The following is a 19,183-nucleotide window of genomic DNA, read 5'->3' as shown; positions in this document are numbered from 1 at the left end:
AAGATGAAAAGAGGTTCTTATTTTTGGGAAAGGGTTATAGAGCTGGATCTTGAGGTAGAGGTAGAGACCCATCGAGAAGTTGTCTGAGAAATTTGGGGTTGGCCTATAAGCATGAAGAGAGCAAGAGAAAAGAAGAAACAGCACTGTATGATGCTCATGCTCAGGTACAGTAAATGTTTGAAGTTCTCTCTACTAGGTTGAGGTTTGAGCTATTGCATATTCATATTAAAAAACTAGTAAAAATGATAACTTGGCTTCTATAATATTAAAAAACAAGAAATAATTTTTCATGATCTTTGAGATTTCTCTTATCCAATTCATCCATATGAGAAGTGAAGAGAGAACAGTAGCTTCCCAAGACACCAGCCCTCTTGGAAGTCTTTCTGTAGAATTCAGTGGCATAAAAGTTAACAGCCCTTTCCCCAAAGGAAGATGAGCTTCCACCAGTGTGCTGAACCCTTTTCAAAGGAGTGTCTTTGCTGGAAATGCTGTGTCCACGTGAAGGCAGAACTTCTGCTGGGAACACTACATTTCCTCACCCTTGCCATCCTTCAGTTTTACTCAATTCTTTTTTTTTAATTTTTTATAGTTGTAGATGGACAGAATGCCTTTATTTTCATTGCTTATTTTTATGTGGTGCTGAGGATCCAACCCAGTGCCTCGTGCATGCTAGGTAAGTGCTCTGCCACTGAGCTATAGCCCCAGCCCCTTACTCAATTCTTAAACATGCATGTAGTGTGGGCACAGAAGGAGGTCATCTGGCAATATAAACATGTTCTTTCATCCTCAGTGGGACCCCCCACCTTATATACACCCACAAACACCCATGCATACCCACACAATTTCACATTTGGGACCCTTTTGAGATCCATAGGCCTGCAATGAGAAGGAACACAAAAGGCATTATGAGATCTTATTAAAAAAGCATTAGAAGAAAGTACCTCCTGCATAAATAAGGTTGCAGTGAGAAACACAGATGGATTGATCAAGCCCAGAGGCAGAGCAGAGTGAGTGGCACAGAACCTAGGAGCAGGGCTGACCATTTTTGCATACCAGGCTAGAGAGGAAGACAATAAAAGACACCTCAAATGGAAAAGTGCCTTGGCTATAAGAGGGGAAATAAACAGACTCTCTCCAAATATAGCCCCTGTTGATACACATTCCCTCTACTTTGCCAAGTTTTTATTCCTCAAGATAAACCTGAAGGCCAAGCTGCCAGAGATGAATTACAAAGCCCAACTCTCTGCTCAAGTAGCATTTGATAATGCCAAGCAGTTGGGGCCTAATAAAATCACCACTTCTGCACATCAGATGAACCAGATCTACACATGCATAACCCTACTCTGCTGCCCTTGGCAAAAGGAGGAGAGAGCAGGAAGGAAACTGGGCAATGAAAATATGGGACTAGGTAACATTTTTATTTCTTATCGTAACCCTCTAGAGTACTGAGTGACTAACTAAGACAGAGTCGTTTCTCATTTCTGGTTATGGTATAGAGAGAAGACCAGCATGACTTTGTTGAAAATTCTGATATATGAAATTTAATTTTTAAAGAACAGGCAGTTTGGTCATATTTAAGTTTCTAACAGCTGCTTGAACATATGCAAAAGTAATATGGAGTTTCCTGGTGAGCAGCCCTTATGGAGCTGGTATTGCAAATAACTAGATATAATTTGGAACTAACATAGTGTCATTGGGAGTTTGAGTGCCCCAATAGCTCCTGCCTAACTCTTTTTTTGAGGATTGACAATGCACAAGAAATTGTCCTAGCTGCTGTTGATTGCCCAGAATGTGGCTCGTTTTCCTAAGTAGTTCAAAGTATTCCTCTCAGCAACCCGTTTAAACCATTTATTTGTTTAACAAACTTGTAGTTCCAAAAGAGTACAAATTTAGCCCAACTCTAAATTATCCCAGGTGCCAAATCATCAGGTACTAACTAATGAAGTCTGACTGTGTCCAAAGCAAAGGCAAAGAGTGTGTCTTCTATTGATCGAAGCCCAACCTCTTTGATTTGTCACATTTGGAGCTGTAGTTACTGAAAGAATTTTGAAAGTCATACAGATTTGAGTAGGAAACCCAACGATCTGTCATCATAAACCATTCATTTTGTCTGCACCCTAGTTTTCTCATCCACAGCCCTGGGATAAAAGTTGCTAAAACAGGTTGATAGCAAGTGTTGAAGTTTGTCTATGAAGGACTGGGGATAGTGCTTGACAGTATTGTTTCACTCATCTGATTCAAAATATTCACTTGGTAATACAATGGTTCCAAGTTAAGTAGGTTCAGAGATGCTTACTTATCCACTTATGCCCCATGCATGTGTCTCTGGTAGCTTTTAATCTAAGTCTCCCCTCCCTCATCCTCCAAATGTGGCTCATGAGAACACTCTCTCTTGGTTATCGAGAGCATTAAGGGAGATGCTGCACATGCAGAGATGAAAAGCACAACTCAACACATTTCAGTTCTTTTCTTCAGTGCTCTCCATTATTTCTGGATTGGGATTATTTTCTGCAGGGTAAAATCTATGTTTGATCAGTCCAAACCACCTGAAAATTCAGTGCACAGTGGATAACTTGTTATTGCACAATTTTGACAATTGGTCAATTATTACCTCTTTCTTAACATATAGAAGAAAGCAAATAGTTATCTTCTCAGAGTTAAATAATTGATAAGAACTGCTAATGGTGAGAACAAAAACATTATAATAATGGGACAGGGATCAATTAGTGATTTAGAAAAACAATGTTTTCTTAAGTTTTAAGGTTTTTCTCAAATGTACACTGCATTTGGTGAATTAAAAGAGATCTTATACCAAAAAAAAAAAAAACCACAACAGTAATTATATTAGAATCTTTGACTTTTCTCAGTTGCCTAAGGCTACAGATAGCTCAGTAATTTAGTCATTAAGAGCACAAGCTCTGAAGCCATTGAGTTCTGGGTAAAAATTCTAGGCACTTACTGTGTGTCCTTAGTTTAATCTTGGGAAAGTCCCGTTATCTGGATGAGCCTGAGATCTCATATGTGGAATAGAGAATAGAGTGATTTTTTCCCCCCCAGGAGGACTGTTAACAGGATTAAATGAGATACGATATTTAAGACTCTGGGTGCTAGTCTAGCATACAATAAAAGTAGCGTTTCTTTATTGAGCACTTGTGAAGTAACAGAACTGAGCGCAACCAGAGTTTATCTCCTGGCAACTGAAGGCTGCTGCCTACCCACCTTAGGGTAATAATAAGCTTCTGTCAAACTTGTATTATGATTCCCATACAACAAGGGGCTGATCTGCTGCTTTCTGTCCAACTGTCTGGGGAGTCATACCTAAGCATCATCTGCCCACCTCCATTCTCACCCTATGTTTCTTCCAAGACAAATACTCTTGGCTGAAGTTTGACAGCCTGCTTTAAAAAAAAAAATGTAAACAAAGATGTCCCTTCTTCTCAAATGGATGTATTTTTCAGCCATGTCCATTTTTCCCAGGTAGCAGGGATAAAGGGAATGTTCTTGGCTAACAAGAAGATTGACAACCAAGTGAAGACCTTCATCACATACAACAAAGGCAGAGACTGGCGTTTGCTGCAGGCACCAGACACAGATCTCAGAGGGGACCCTGTGCACTGCTTGCTGGTGAGTCCTCTTGGTGGAGTAGAGCACCCCCACAGTGAAGGCCTGGAAGTGCCTTTAATAAGAGGATGAAGCTAGTTCTGGGATTTTTGTTCAGTTGATGAACAAAATGGGCAGGAAAGGGCGTGAAGGCAGAGTTTGCAGAAAAGAATCGCAGAGCTGCCTTTGTGATGGGCCAAGGAGATAAGAGCATATGATCAGTCTTGTGCTCATGTCCAGGATTTTTATTTTCCCCAGTTTTTTTTTTTTTTGTTTGTTTGTTTGGGGGATTTTTGTTTGTTTCTTTCTTTTTGAATTGAACCTAGGATCTCATGCATGCTAAAGTGCACTGATGGACATTAGCTGCCCTTTAACCAGAGTCCTGACAAGGACCTCGAATGGTAGTTTCAGGCAGAATATGATCATATTCATTTTTCATGAGGTGCTAGTCTAGCATACAATATTCTTATATTAAATATTCTTACTTTCTTGTGAAAAATCCCCTGTTACAGATCTAATGAGGAATACATTTATCTGCAAAACTGGTGAACTGAATGCAGAATTGTGTGACATATTCCCGTGGTAATGTTTGCTTGCATTCTGAGAGAAGTTTATGCCTCAAAAAAGGGTTAAGAATTACTAATTTAAACCCGTTTATTTTCTTTATATTATGTTCCACTCATTTGTCTTAGTCTATAAAGCTTGGGCTGAGAGAAGCAATGGCCTATGGAAAAATATGACCCATTGTGTTTTTCTAAATAATATCTCACTGAAACACAATCATGTTTATTCATGTCTGTATGGCCAACAAAGCCTAAGATATTTACTTTATAGCCCAGTGAAAAACAGTTGCTGACCCCTGCTTGAACTATGCTTTTCTTTTAATCATTTTACCTTTGGGCAATATATATATATATATGTAAATTTTTTATATATTTAATGATATCATGGTATCCAAGAGAAGGATCAAAGCTGGATCTTGCCTTCAAAGGAGTTTTCAGTCTACTTCTCTATTTGAGTGAGGTTAAGTTAATAAATGAAAGATTGTAGGGTCACATCTTATTGCTCTTAGTAGCTCTGAGGCCTGCTCCATACTTGACGCACCAAGAGATACTCAGTGAATGTAGGAGGGGAGAAAGAGATGAATCGTGGATTAAAGTCTCATGAAATTAATATGTTTTGTTTCTGTAAAATAGTTCAGAAGTTGTGTATAAGTGAAGGAAAAAGAAAGGTAGTATATAAACCTCTAGGTTTATATAAGAAGACCACTTAGTTTTAGCAGGAAGGGCTTGGTGCATGGTGCGTGTATATTCAGCCTGTCATCTTCCTGCCCGTCTATCCTTGTTCACACTCTGCACAAACCTGACTTTGATGTTATCCTCCCTCGGCTTGCTGCTTCCATCCTACAAAGCCTGGATGGTCACTTAACAGGTTCATCCTGCACAGCAGTAGGTGGGTCACCCTCCTACTCGAGAAGACGCCAGCAGCTAGAGCTTGACCTTATTAGTTGCAGAGGATATCACAGTTGTCACTGTGCATCAGGGAAGCAGTCTAAAATTCAGCCTCCCACTCAGCTTCCATCCTTATTACTGGCAACTGGGAGAAAAACAGCCATTTGTTATAGTGAATGCACAAAGCCGTTGACAGATTGAGTAAATATAATAGCGATTTATTGAATGCCTATACTATGCAAGGCACAGTCACGTGGCATGAAAACAAACAAAAAACAGCATCAAAAACCCCAAACAAGTTCATCTTCCTAGCTAAGCTATTCTAAGTTGGAATATTGTGATATTTAGTCACAGATGCATTGAATGTACCAGTATCTTAATACGGTCTTCCATTCCCACCAGGTACTTTTCAGAGAATGAGAGTGAGCCTATGAGAGAGAATAAACCATGTGACATGGTTTATAGGCTCTTCAGCCTCCTAAATGGGCATTAAAAAATGGCTCTTAGAAGGCTGGGGCTGTAGCTTAGTGGTAAAGTGCTTGCCTTGCATGTGTGAGGTACTGGGTTTGATCCTCAGCACTACATAAAAATAAATAAAGATACTGTGTGTTCATCTACAACTAAAAACATATTTAAAAAATAGAATGGCTCTTAGTTTTTTGGCTCAGTGGTAGAACACTTTCCTGGTATGTACAAAGCACCTCTGGGTTTTATTTTCAGCACTAAAAAAAAAAGAAATTAATTAATATTAGTAATAATAAAATAATAAAAGTGATTCAAACCCAACAGCAAAGTGTTCCCTGCATCCACCCCAACCCAGAATCATGAAATCATATTGCTGTGCCTCCAAAATAAACTTACACTATTAGTTCCTTCCATACCCCTGCTGGGACCATCCTAATCCAAGCCACAAGCATGTATCACCAGACCCACAGTGCTGGATCCTAACTTTATATCCCCATTTCTATCTGACAATCCATTCTCCACACAATAGCCAAAGCAAACTTTTTGTTTTAAAATCAACTTTATTGAAGCAAAACAGAGAGATAAAAAGCAACTACTTTAAGAAAATACTTTGATGAAGTTTGACAAATGTATGTACCTACTATCACAATCAACAATCAAGGTGGGATATTTCCATCACCCTAAAAATCCATCTGGGCTCTTTTGCAATTAGAATCACACTCCCACCCCTAGAAAACCCACTCTTCTTCCTTATATTAAAATAGATTTCTCTTTTCTCAAATTTCACAAAATGTTATCAACTTAAACTTTTGAAAATCCACATCATATCTCTCATTAACTTCAGCATTCAAATAGTTTTCTAGTTCAAATTCCTTATCATGACTGACAGGTCCCATATGATCTGGCCTGGGTCTACTTCTCCCTGATCTCTAACCTCTAGCTCCACCTTCCTTACTCAGAAGCCCTGGTTCAGAGGGGTGAGTTCTTTTCACACCATGAATAAATATAATGTATTCATTTATATCTTGGAGTATTTGAATTTCTTATTATTTTTTAAAATGTCCTTCCATTAATTATGCTTTTTCTTGGCATTCAGGTTCCTACTTCTCAAACAGCTTTCTTGAGAATCCAGTAAAGTTATATTCATCCTAATTCTTTTTTTTCCCCATGACCTCTACTCTATCTGAAATCAGCACATATATCCATTGACTTTCTCATCCACATATCCCTGTTAAATGCTTCATGAACATGGGACTGTGCCTGTCTTTCTGGCCATTCAAAGATCAGCTCCAAGAATCATATCTGCCACAGGGCAGGTGCTCAACATCCAAACCGTATTTGGGAGTTATGCTTGGAGTATACTTGAGAGTGTTGTTTGAGTTTCACATTTGGACTCCAGTGGAAGCCATGTGTTCCCTTGGATGATGACAAAGAAGGATTTGTTGTAACATCCGTCTCCTGAAACTCTTGGGCTCAAGTTGGCTTCAAAGTCAACAAAATCACAATCCTCATTAAGATTGAGGAGAGATGAATTAATGTGATGGAGATGTGTGGTACCCAGGAGTCCTTTATCCTTCCTCCTTCATTAACCCTATTGCTTACTGCATTTTCAACAAGGATGCTTAAAAAACAGGTAGCTGACTGACGGAGGTAAAATGGCAAAGGGGTGGGGAGGAGAGACCAAAATCACTTTTTAAAAATCTGCCAAAGGCCACAAAATAGCAAGGAAAATCTTTGAGCTACAGGAGACCCAGACTGTTAAAAACCTTCTTTAGGCTCAGGAGCTGGTTGGCAGAGAGGAGATAAAAAGTGATTTTAGATTGTGAGGACTTGGAAAGTGACAGTGTCACCTAAAGCACAGGCTAGTGATGAGAAAAGAGATTTTTTCCAGCAGGGCTGTTACAAATGTGGAACAAGTTCAGAATTACAGCCCCAAATGGAATGTTCCTGGGAAAATGTATTCTATAGAAATAAGACATCCAGGGTAATTTGGGGCTGTATTTTTAGGACTTTCAGATTGATTGCTTGAAGGACTCAGCTGGGATTTCTTTCCTCTGAAGACTGCATTGTACAATTAGATAGGGTATTACAGGTCATGGTCCACTGGCCTCGAAGCCCCGGGATCGGGCTCCCAAGAGGCAAGATGTGAGCTGAACTGAGCCTGTGACAAATCCTTGGTCCCCTGGGGAAGGTGCAGTGTTTCATGCAGGGGGGCCCTGACTTCTTTATGGATTCCTTTGGCAGTATTTTACTGGAACTGAGCAGGCAGTTGTCCCAAGAGATTCATGACTGCTTTCCACCTCACTGCGCTGTGCGTGACACTACATGTGGTGCTGGTTTGGAATAGAACCGAACACCCCACACCCAGCCCATTGTCTGAGGGCCTCCCTCGTCTTTGCTATTAAATCTTTACTGAAGAGCTAATGGAGTCCTAGCTCCAATTCAAAGTCAGAAACTACACAAAAATGGGTGTATGGGAGTGAGGTGGTTATAGGTATTTGGGAATTTGCTTGCTGCCTTGTTATTTATGAAATTCTGATCAGTCCTTTCAGTACAATATTCAGATCAGTAGTTTTGGGGAAAAGGTACTGTGAAGATAGTATCTAAAGGCTGTTATAGAGGTTGGAAGGAAAAAGAATTTTAAGCTGGTTGACTCTCAAATACTCTCTAACCATTTGTTAAGTTCGTTTATATCATAGTGTAGAAATGTCTTCTATCATTTGGTAATTCCCCATTGGTCGTGAGAGTGCCTAAAATAAGGGTAGATAATTAATGATTCACCTGGAAAACATTATGCTAAGTGAAATAATCCAGGTACAAAAAGACAATTACCACATGTTCTCATTTATATGTGGAAACTGAAACACTCAGACTCTGAGGAGCAGAGGACAGATGGTGGATGAATGGGGAGATGTCCATCAAAGGGCACAATGCTTCCATTAGACAGGAGAAGTAAATGATCAGTATTTAAGGTGAAAAACTAGTAGTGGTTCAATTAAATCTAGCAGACATTTATGGAATACTTGCCATGGCCAAACTATCTTGTCAGTTAAAATAAAACATAAAAGAAGAAAGGTCGTTAGAACCTAGAAGTCCACCGATGGGCTTTCAGGGTTTGTGAGCTCCTTGAAATTGAACGGAAACTGTGTGCTTGTCCTTGTGCTTTTATGTGATCCTTAATTTGTATCAGATTTTCAGACATTATACCTGACCCTGAAAAGATTAAAGACTAAGGATCCAATTGTTCCTAGAATTGACCAATTGATGATGTGCCATGGCTCATGCATATGTGCAAGTCAGGCTTGTGACTGGTTCCTCCATCCTGTGTAAATCAGCTGCCAGGTCATTGGTGGTTTCAGTGTGCATTCCTGTATTTTTTTTTCAAAGTTTTTCCATATTTTTCTCTTTTCACACTTTTTATTGGTGCATTATAATTGTACATAGTGGTGGGATTTGTCGTTACTCTTTGTACGTGCGCAAGATATAACAACATAATTTGGACAATATCATTTCCCACTATTTCTGGTATTTCCTCCTCTATACCCCCTCTCTCATCCCTTTTCTCTGCTCTATTGATCTCTCTTTCATTTTATTTTTTTAAATGTAGAAATAGAAGAGATACAGAGAACTGCTCTTGGAGCAAGCTGTGCTTTGACTCTGTTGCATTTGAGACAACCCTGGAAATATAGAAGCAACATCTGTGACCATTAGCATAGGGTAGGTAGGTGTACAGGGCCTGCTTGCTAACTTGATAAAAGAAGGCAGCAAAGAGCAGGACATGGTGGCCTGCACATGTAATCCCATCTACCCTGCAGTCTGTGGCAGGATGATTGCAAGTTCAAGACCATCCTGGGCAATTTAGTGAGACTATTGTCTCAAAATAAAATTTAAAAATAGCTGGGGATGTAGCTCAGTGGCAGAGACCTTGTCTATCTTCTGTGAAAGCCTAGGTTTAATCCTTAGAACTGGGGGCGTGGGGGGGGCGGCGGCAGTTGCTGTTGGGGAAAGTGTCTCTGCATGGTAAACTGTTCATAGGAATCCCAGAGCCTGGTCTTGTGTCCTGCAGGAACTTGGAGTCACTTGATCGTCATTATAATAAAATCTCTCAATTAGTTTTAACTTTGGTGACTTTTAACTTTTTGACAGATGTCCAAAGCAGGTACAGAAGTTTAAATTAAAAAGTGACAATGAATCACTTAACATTGTTTTTCTTCACATATTTGGGTAGACTATGTAAATGCTTTGAAAAATAATATGAAAGAAAGGGGGAAAAAGAAAACCACAGAATATTCTCCATGTACCAGCTGGGGGCAATCCAGTACTACAAATGTGAGAGTGGAGAAAATATACACCAAAAAGATCATTTCTAATGTTGCTGCTACTGTGCAAACTGGTGTCTTTTCCTCTCCAATCAATATGTCTTGGTCCACTGAACACCATAGCAACAGAGCAGTGAACAGCCAGCCAATTGAAAACGTCCTGTTTCCTTTGTAATGGTGAGTTTCCCACACCAACTAATCCTTGGCTCAAGTGGCAACTGAGCTTCACAGTCTTCCAGCTGTGGCAGCAGCTGGCTCAGGATTGCAAGCTGGGTATTCCCCAATGCAGGAATTTTCTACACTCTTAGAAGGTGCAGCAGGCTTTGCATTAAGCCTAGATGTCTAGTTATGATGCCCAACTCCAGTATGCTTCTTGGGATGCCATGGAGATGGTCACATTACTCAGATTGTATGATTTGTGATCAATTCCATGTACCTCTGGCATTGTTCTGAGTAGAATAGTTAATCAATGTCTTTCGTGCCCCAATAAAAAAATGCAGTACTTGATATTACATCCTTTTATTGATTCATCTTTTTAATTGGATTCTATGCACAATTCCACAGAAGATGCAAAGAAGCAGTTGACGTGCTCTCTTCATTTGTAGAGTATCTCTTTAGGAGATGAAACTGTACCATACCTGAAATAGGTTACTCAGGATTGTGCATCATAAAATAAATTGTAGTTTATCAGAGAAGGGGAGGCTCTTTCTGATAAGCTGCAGTTGTCAGGAAAATGTTCACGGAGAATAAGATTAAGGTCCCCACTCTATCCTGTCTTAATGTTGGCTCAGCATTGGGCAATACTGACCTGGGACATCAACAGCATTTAGCAGTATCTATTCTAGTCTTCCTCTTGGACAAAAGGATGCCAGATACATGACTCTGGTGTTTATTTTTAGAGGGGCTATCTTTCTTACTTTTACAGAGCATTATAAAGTGAAATGTTGTTTGAAACTTTTACATGCAATTTTCATACAAAACCAATCGATTGTTTCTTGGGAGTTTTACTTTCTGTGTTGACAGTGAGGAAAGCACTCTCGTACTATCTGCAGTTTTATTTTGCTAGTATTTTGGTTACTTTTATTCCTGAGTTTCATTTTTAGCTCATCATTTACTCTATCCTATATAAATTTAATCATTGTATCTCTGTAGTCCTCTGAATATCTGTTGACTGAGACTTACAGAGCAGAATAAAAGTAATAACAGAGATACATGGGTGATTCCAAAGACTCAAGTCGATAAGATTAGAAAGTAATCTTCCTGGGAGATGAAAAAAAAATATGGGTTCAAACACAAACTTGTATTTTTTGACAACTCAGTACAAGGACTATTTTAAACAAAATTCCTAGAAGATTTATTATCCTCTTTTTCCTTTTTTTGGAAAGCTGTTGATATCTTAATCAGGGAACTTGATCAAGGTTTTCAGACATAGATAAACAAACCCCTCATATTTTCATTTAAATTTTTGTTACTACTGCATTTTGTCTACAAGTATGACTACTGTATTGAATAAAATGGATTCTAAAAGGTAAGGAGGTGCAGGCCAACTTTGGAATTTTAATAGAGACACTGTGTCTGTTGTTTGGAGAATGTTAAGACAGGGGTACATGTCACACAGTCTTTTCCCAACTAAGACTGGGATTTCAACTGAAGAATGATTAAAAGAGGCCAGCTGACTTTTTCAAAGTTCTCCTGGCCTGACTCAACCTTTTCTGGCTTCAGATTCCATTTCTCCTCTTAATCGTACTGGCTATACCCTGCAACTCTTCTGCTTCTTTGTTATTGATGTTCCCAATGTCTGAACATCTTGCCCACAGTTCAAAGCCTACTCATCCACCATTTTCTCCGAGGAACTCCCCCTGCCCAATCCAAAGTTGGACTGTACCTCCTCACTTTCTAGAATCTCATATAATGTGTTGTCTGTATTTATCTTATGGCTGTTAAAATATTCTCTCTCTTTATAGTAATAAATAGAAAGATCTCATGTTTTCTACTTGAATTGTAAACTCTCAAATGACCAAAAATGAGGCTTTGCAACCCTGTCATAAACTTCCTCTAGAGTTTTATGTATATGGTACTTAAATACTCATCAAATTACCAAATTGGCACTTACATCAGCAAATTACACCTACAGTGAAGGAGCTTTCTATTCTTGCAAACTTGGCAATTGTCTTACACTTAGTAGACACTAGATATTTGTGGAATGCAAGGTGGTAATTGGGTGGACGAATGGGTGGTAAGAGGACACAGGGATGGGGAAAGATAGATGGGGTGATGGGATGGACAGATAGATGGATGCATGAATGCTCTGAATTGGGGCTTTAGGTGACCATTAGCTTTTGTGCTGTTATGACTCTCATTTCTTCCCTGTGTAGCCCTATTGCTCACTACACCTTCACCTGAAAGTCTCTGAGAATCCCTACACATCAGGAATCATTGCCAGCAGAGACACAGCTCCAAGCATCATAGTTGCTTCAGGTAAGAAGCTTGTCTCCTTTGCTTGCTGCTGTAGATGGTGCTGATTTTAAGAAGCTAGATATCCGTGGTTGGAATTTAATGAGAAGGCTAGAAATATTTTCAAAGGCACCTAAACCATTAACCCTGAAGCAAGTATGTTGAAAACCCCTGCTTGGACAAAATGCTTGCAGTCAAAATCCTTCTCAGGCCATGCAGACTGCTGATCTAGGCCATTGTTAGTTTTTGTGGAAAGTTCTTTTCACTAATGGTGATGTACTCTTTCTAGGTAATATAGGTTCTGAACTGTCAGACAGCGACATCAGTATGTTTGTCTCTTCAGATGCAGGGAACACTTGGAGGCAGGTAAGAAAAGGCCCTGGGTTGTATTGCCGAAGTTTAAATAGCATAAAAATTGTTCAATTTGGTTCAAGTCTAGGAACTTATTTAGCAGTGGTACATGCTACACATGAATCCTAAAACATACTATGTGTTTTTTTTTTTTTTTTAAATAAAAGTCTCAGGTTGGGGTTGTGGCTCAGCGGTAGAGCGCTCACCTCGCATGTGCGAGACCCTGGGTTTGATCCTCAGTACCACATAAAAATAAGTAAGTGAAATAAAGGTGTTTTGTCCAACTACAACTAAAAAATAAATTAAAAAAAAAATCTCAAACAAATCTTTTGAATTTAGCAAATTTTTGTGCAATTTCATTTCTTTTGTTATTTAATAAAGATAATTCTTAATTAGGGCCTGGATGTAAAAACATTTATAAGTGAACATTTTTTTTTTTTTAAATTAGATCTGATGGAATTTTTCCCATAAAAGAAAAAACAGAATCCCTGTGGATTTATCAAATAGGAACTTGGAACTTAAAGGGTTGATTGTATATCTAATTCCAAGTTGCCACCATAAATTCCCTTTGCCTTAAAGCCAGAACAGAGAAGAATGCAATGATATAGAAATGGCCATTACCCAGGTGGTGTTTTGAGATGCTTAAATCTCATGTGCAAAAGACAGAGTAATAACCATCAGGATGCATATGTTAGATAAAGTAGAAATGGAATCACTTTAAACCAATGTGTTTAGCTTAAATGCTTCCTGCCTTTCTTCTGAATGAAAATTAGATATCCCTGGCTTATAAACCAGGCAGTTAATGAGGTTTAGCAATCATAACAAGATATGAGCCTAATGCATGGTTGTTACACTTCAATAAATATGTTTTAATAACTCACTGACGTTTAATTATCATATAATAACTAGTACTGTAAATTAAAATCTAATGCACAGGTAATCACACTTGGCAATGAGAGCACTCTACTTTGAATTTTAGAAAAAAAAACATCTACATGATGGTCCAGTTGCCACTTATTACCTTCAAACGTTTGAAGAAAATCTGTGGGATTCTCAAATTTTAAGAAAAGCATGGCAGGGAAAAAAATTGCATAAGAAACCTCAGAGTAACAAATCTTAGAACTACGCAGAAACATAGACTCTTTAAGGAAGAAGCTTCCTCTGGAAAAGAGAGATGCAGTATTCCATTTTCTTCTTCCCAACACCCTAAACAAGCCATGGAAATCTCTACTTCTATGGTCCTGGTGTTTGTCTTGGTTTTAAGAAAGAAACAAGGGGAACAAAAGAATCTGTTTGTGTATATCATCAGACAAGGCTCTTGTAGCAATCTGACTACAAGTATAGCACACGTCTGGTAGAGAGGATTTAGAGATGTTGCCTCATGTTTCCATTTGACTTCAAATTATTTGCTTCATATTTTGAGAAAGTCTCAATAGCACATGTCCCCAAGGTGACAATTTCATTTTGATCAGAACTACTTGCAACTTGGCGGAACTTTTGTGAATTAAACAAGAGTACCTTTCTTTGGTAACACTTGGAATGTTGGAAAATTAGATAGAACAGGGTACCATAACACAGCAAGTCCCAGTTCCCATCAGGGACTGTCTGCATGGTCTTTGGCAAGTCACTACATTTGTCTAAACCTTAATCTTTTAATCTGTAAAAATGAAACTATTGAAGAAAACAGTCTTTAAGATTCCATCCATCTAGAGATATATATGCCGTTTCCTGATATTCTGACATCATCAAAAATGAAAATAAACGGATATTACCCTAATGATAAGAGAATATTAACACAAACACGTACTAGATGTTTTTAAATTCATTTTCTTCATACCTAAATATCATTTTACATAACGCCAATGGTACATGTAGCCTAAGTTGGGAAGCATTGTTTAGCTCAATTCCCCCGCTAAATTTAGGGAGATCTATTTTTGTCCTGGGAGGGATTTTTGCTCTCATTTGAAAACTAATTCTCTGTACAGTGGGTGTGTGTGGACGTGTGTCCATGTGTGTTCGTTTTCCTCATCTAGATCTTTGAAGAAGAGCACAGTGTTTTGTACCTAGATCAAGGTGGAGTCCTGGTGGCCATGAAACACACTTCTCTTCCAATTCGACATCTTTGGTAAGGGCACCTGCTGCCTGGGGGACATGCACCTGCTGGTTCTGCACTACAGGACTGGCCTGGGAATCAGGCTATCACACTGTGACTGTGCTTAGTAAAGTGTCAAGATGAGCTTGAGTTTAATCTACACCTTTGCTCCTCTAAAAGAAGATTGTTGCCTGCAGTTTTGGCAGGGGGAAGGTAGAAATGTAAAAGCGGGGGTGATTTTTGTTCTGAAAAGAAGAATTTTCAAATGTGACTGTCAAAACATATCACCAGTACCTTTTTCTCTCATTGCAATCACAGGTAGGAGGATGTTCACTACTACTCAGTCTCTGAGTAGTTAAACTTGGTGTTATGTCCTAAATAACATCTCCTCAAATACAGAATGTGTTATGTACATTCTGCACAGAGATTAGCCGTTTATGATGGTCATACTCCTATCTGTTTCTCCCGTGAAGCTTCCCGAACTTCCTTTTTTGAGGTGACATTCTGCCCCTTTGCCTGTATGTCGTCCCCTGGTGGATGTGCAAGGTCTACCTTCCAGAGGGGTTTCTAGTCGGCTTCTTCCTCTGTGTTTGAAAGTGACTGTCTCACATGTGAGCTTGTTCGAAATCAAAAGCCTGGTTTTCCCTCTAAGTTGTTACTTTGATGACTAAAGAGAAGGCTGCAGAAGAAAAAACAAGGCTTAGTTAGCCTGGGGAACAGAAATCCACAGAGAAGGAGAGCAAAAGAAAATCTCCTGTAACAAAATGCCAGAAACTGGTTCACTCATAAAGAACAGAAATTAATAGCTCTCAGTTCTGGAGTCTGAAAGTCCAAGATCAAGGAGGCACTGACAGATTCAGTGCCTGGTGAGGACTCTGCTTTCTGGTTCTCAAATGGTGCCTTCTTGCTGTGCTGTCACCTGGTGAAATGAGCAAAACAATTATTGAGGCCCTTATAAGTCTTTAACCCTGTTCATGAGAGCTCTGCCCTTATGATCTGATCATCTCCCAGAGCATCCACCTCCTAATACTACCAACATATGTGAGGGCACAAACATTCAGACCATAATGGTAACCCTCAGAGGGGCACACTTCTCCACTCTCATTCTCAAGGGCCCATCCTTCTGTTCTCATCCATTAATTCAATGAGGGGAGCTAAGATTTACAACAATGTAAAACCTGCCACCTTTTGGAATTTGCCATTTAGAGATAGGTCTGTTGAAATCCATCTTCAGGATCACATGCTGCTAGATACCAGTGAGGATTTGGAGAGGGTCACACTGAGGTCTAAAGACTAATATAATATCTAAGTTAAAAAAATCAGCCAGAGACTCTTATGATTCCCATTTTACACAATTCTCCCTTATTGGGATCTTAATGCATGAGTCCCACTGGTTTGGCTACCTGTATTTGTGCCCTTTGATATAATGAAGAAGACCTAATCAGACGGAAGGAGGGCTCATTTTGACAATGCCCGAGCTGCCTTTAAAAATGCAGCCTTTCTTGGTTGATAGTATATTTTCTTAGAAAGGACTTTTTATATTTTCTCTTGAGATCCTTGACTATTGTTTTCCTCTACCACTAGGTTGAGTTTTGATGAAGGGAGATCTTGGAGCAAATACAGTTTCACTTCTATTCCACTTTTTGTGGATGGGGTTCTGGGTGAACCTGGAGAAGAAACACTAATTATGACGTAAGTGGAAAGCTATGGTATGGTTCAGCCTTAATATAGGAGAGTAAATCCAGAAAGATGTTTTATAGCTGAGTCTGCTTTGATTTGCTGCTGTTAGGTTTGAAGTTGTTATCACAGTCAGTGCCCCCTGCTACAGGAGTCCCTAGCAAAAAGGAGCAAAAAATGTGGGCAATCATTTTCTTGGCTCTGATAGGTTTGAGGAGACTCAGACTGGGGGTGGTAGCAGAAGAGAAAAGCTCTTTTCTTTCTATATTCAATGAGTTAGGGAAATTAGAAGGAATTATTTCAAGAGCAAATAAAACTATGCATTTAAAATTTTAATATAAGCAGAGTGTATATGCAGAAAATCTCAGGCGTCTAAGTATAATTTCTATTTCAGTCAGAACACAGCATTTGATCAAAACCCCACAAGGGATTTTATTTTTCTCTGGCTCTTTACCTAACCCAATTGTGAGGCATATTAGGAAAACCATGAGAACAATCTGTTCTTGTGAAATTGCATTTACACTCATTCTTGTCTGAAAAGTGATGATCATTAATTTGTGAAAGACTTGATTAATGAGTCGGCTGCCTATGGGTTTCAAAATATGGGCTTTGAACTTGGAATACAAAACTGTGATATTTCCTTCCCCTAGAAAATTGGCCATGGAAAAACAGAAAAGGAAGGTTTCAAAGTAGTTGATCCTGTCATCATTGAAAATTTCAAAATCAAAGTAAATAATTGGCTTGTTTTCTAACCCCATACTGCACTTTTTTCAATGATAGAAAACATCAAGAAAAATTTAATATGCCTAATAGCTATGCTTTTGCTCATGGGAAACATAGCTAGATTAGCAATTTATTCCCTAATTTGCTTTTATTCAGTTTTTATATTTGCAGAACATAAATTTTAAAAAGCTTATCTAAAAATCCACTTTGTGGCTTTTATCTACATGTATCATTGTTGATTCAATCACTGCATTAAACACCTGATTCTCTGAGTAGGGCGAGTAGAATGTTCAATGTAGGAGCACATCATTACCATTTGGCTGTGGTATCTACTTCCCTAGGGACTGGTGGAAACACCAAATAGCATGGAAACCAAAATAAAAGAAAAACGGGTATATTAGCTCTAGAATTTTCAAGTATAATCTTGGACCACCTAGAATGCACTTCTTATAACTGTTTTCTCTGTCCTTTTTGTCACTTATTGTCGTGGTACAACATATTCAAGTGGGCTCTTAAGTTAAATACCCTGAGATCCATCTGTACCCCTGATTAGTGGCTTGAATTTGGTATGGAGGAACCTCTTTGAGCCTCAAGTTATCCATCTTCAATGAGGAGCCCATAATGGAATCCTCTTCATAAATGTATTTGGAGAATTAAAAGCTTTGACCCATATAATGTTCCTGGCATAATACATGACACCCCTATGAACACCAGGTTCAGAGTTAACACAACAAATGCAAGCTCTTGTTAATACTGTTGCCATTGTGATTACCGTGTTTACTTTTATCATCATGAACCCTGTAGAGTGTTTGGACACTTCAGCCACCGCTCTGAATGGCAGCTGGTTAAAGTGGACTACAAGTCCATTTTCGACAGACGATGTGCCGAGGAGGACTACAGGCCTTGGCAGCTACACAGCCAGGTAAGGGGAAGACAGCTGAGACTGAGCCCTGGGCAGGGGGCATGAGAGGTGCTCAAGGAAAGCTCATCCTTCAGACTTAGAAACTGGAGATCTCTAGGCCAAAATGCCCATTTCTTCCTTTCGTTCTTTCTTACATATTTTGCATGACACAGCATTGAACAAACTCAACATTTATATCTTGTTGTGAAGTTATTTCTGTTTTATTATGCTAGAATATAATGAGATAAAATTCAAATGTGCTTGGCTTAGACTTACAACTCAAAATGAAATACCAACTCAGCACTGAGATTCAAACATAATTTATCTGAGCATGTCATACAGTGGGGGCAGGGTGAGGAAAAGATCTTCCACTTTATCTACCAATTCAGACAGAGGCAAAGCATAAAATGACAAACTAATGCTCCATAAGCAGTTCCAGAAAAACCCTTCCTGTCCATTTCCTGGATTCCCTGGGAATACATAGTACTTCATGCCTCCTTCTAAGGTACTCAAAGTATAAGAATACAGAATTATGAATAGGAAACTTTCCTACATCCTGGCCTCTTAGTTATTCAGCTCACATCAAAAGGCTTGGATGAAAATGTCCCTTTAATTTTCTATGGCTGGAACCATTTCTACAGGCCTCTCTGAGGATCTAGTGGAAGCTCTTATTGCAAAGCCATCACTTTGTTCAGGCAGTGAAACATGGTAGGCTCCAAACCTGGACTAAGGAATGCATTTGCATGAAGATGTGTAATGGAGCCTCAGGAAAGACAGCCTAGAACCAATTAAACACAATTCTGCTCTCGTTGTTCAGAAGCACAAAAGATGCTATGTTTGACAGTGGGCGCTGCATTAGCTAGAAACACCCTCCCTATTCAGAGGCTCAACAATAAAATTATCGCTCACTTACATTGCTGCTATTTTCCCCTTTGGGATGCATAAGCATTGTGATATTCAAAGCTTTTATTTATTTCATGGAAAACACTGAATTTAGCTCTCTTGTTTGTCTGGTAGATGAACATAAAATCAGTGCTATAAAGATGTGTGGGCCGAAGCATAATAAATCGAGACAAAATGGTTCTTTACATTTCTTAGCAACACTCGTATTTTGTATGCTCATAAATGACCAACTGTATAAATCTTTTGT

At 39.0% G+C, this 19,183-nt stretch overlaps 1 protein-coding gene across 7 annotated transcripts in view; it reads left to right on the top strand.

The window, feature by feature from the left end:
- The window catches only part of Sorcs1 (sortilin related VPS10 domain containing receptor 1), a 469,029-nt gene that overhangs the window by 369,830 nt on the left and 80,016 nt on the right, over positions 1-19,183 (top strand). For all 7 annotated transcript variants that reach the window (XM_048807293.1, XM_048807294.1, XM_015494770.2 and 4 more), the window contains exons 10-15: positions 3,478-3,624; positions 12,211-12,313; positions 12,579-12,655; positions 14,674-14,765; positions 16,317-16,424; positions 17,937-18,054. In XM_048807293.1, coding sequence (XP_048663250.1) covers positions 3,478-3,624; positions 12,211-12,313; positions 12,579-12,655; positions 14,674-14,765; positions 16,317-16,424; positions 17,937-18,054 — 645 coding nt within the window. The remainder of the gene's footprint in view (positions 1-3,477; positions 3,625-12,210; positions 12,314-12,578; positions 12,656-14,673; positions 14,766-16,316; positions 16,425-17,936; positions 18,055-19,183) is intronic.

The sequence above is a fragment of the Marmota marmota genome, unplaced genomic scaffold, assembly GCF_001458135.2.
Source record: "Marmota marmota marmota unplaced genomic scaffold, marMar, whole genome shotgun sequence".
NCBI classification, from domain to species: Eukaryota; Metazoa; Chordata; class Mammalia; order Rodentia; family Sciuridae; genus Marmota; species Marmota marmota.
The sequence above is the reverse complement of the archived record's forward strand: the minus strand, read 5'-3'. Positions and strand labels throughout refer to the sequence as shown.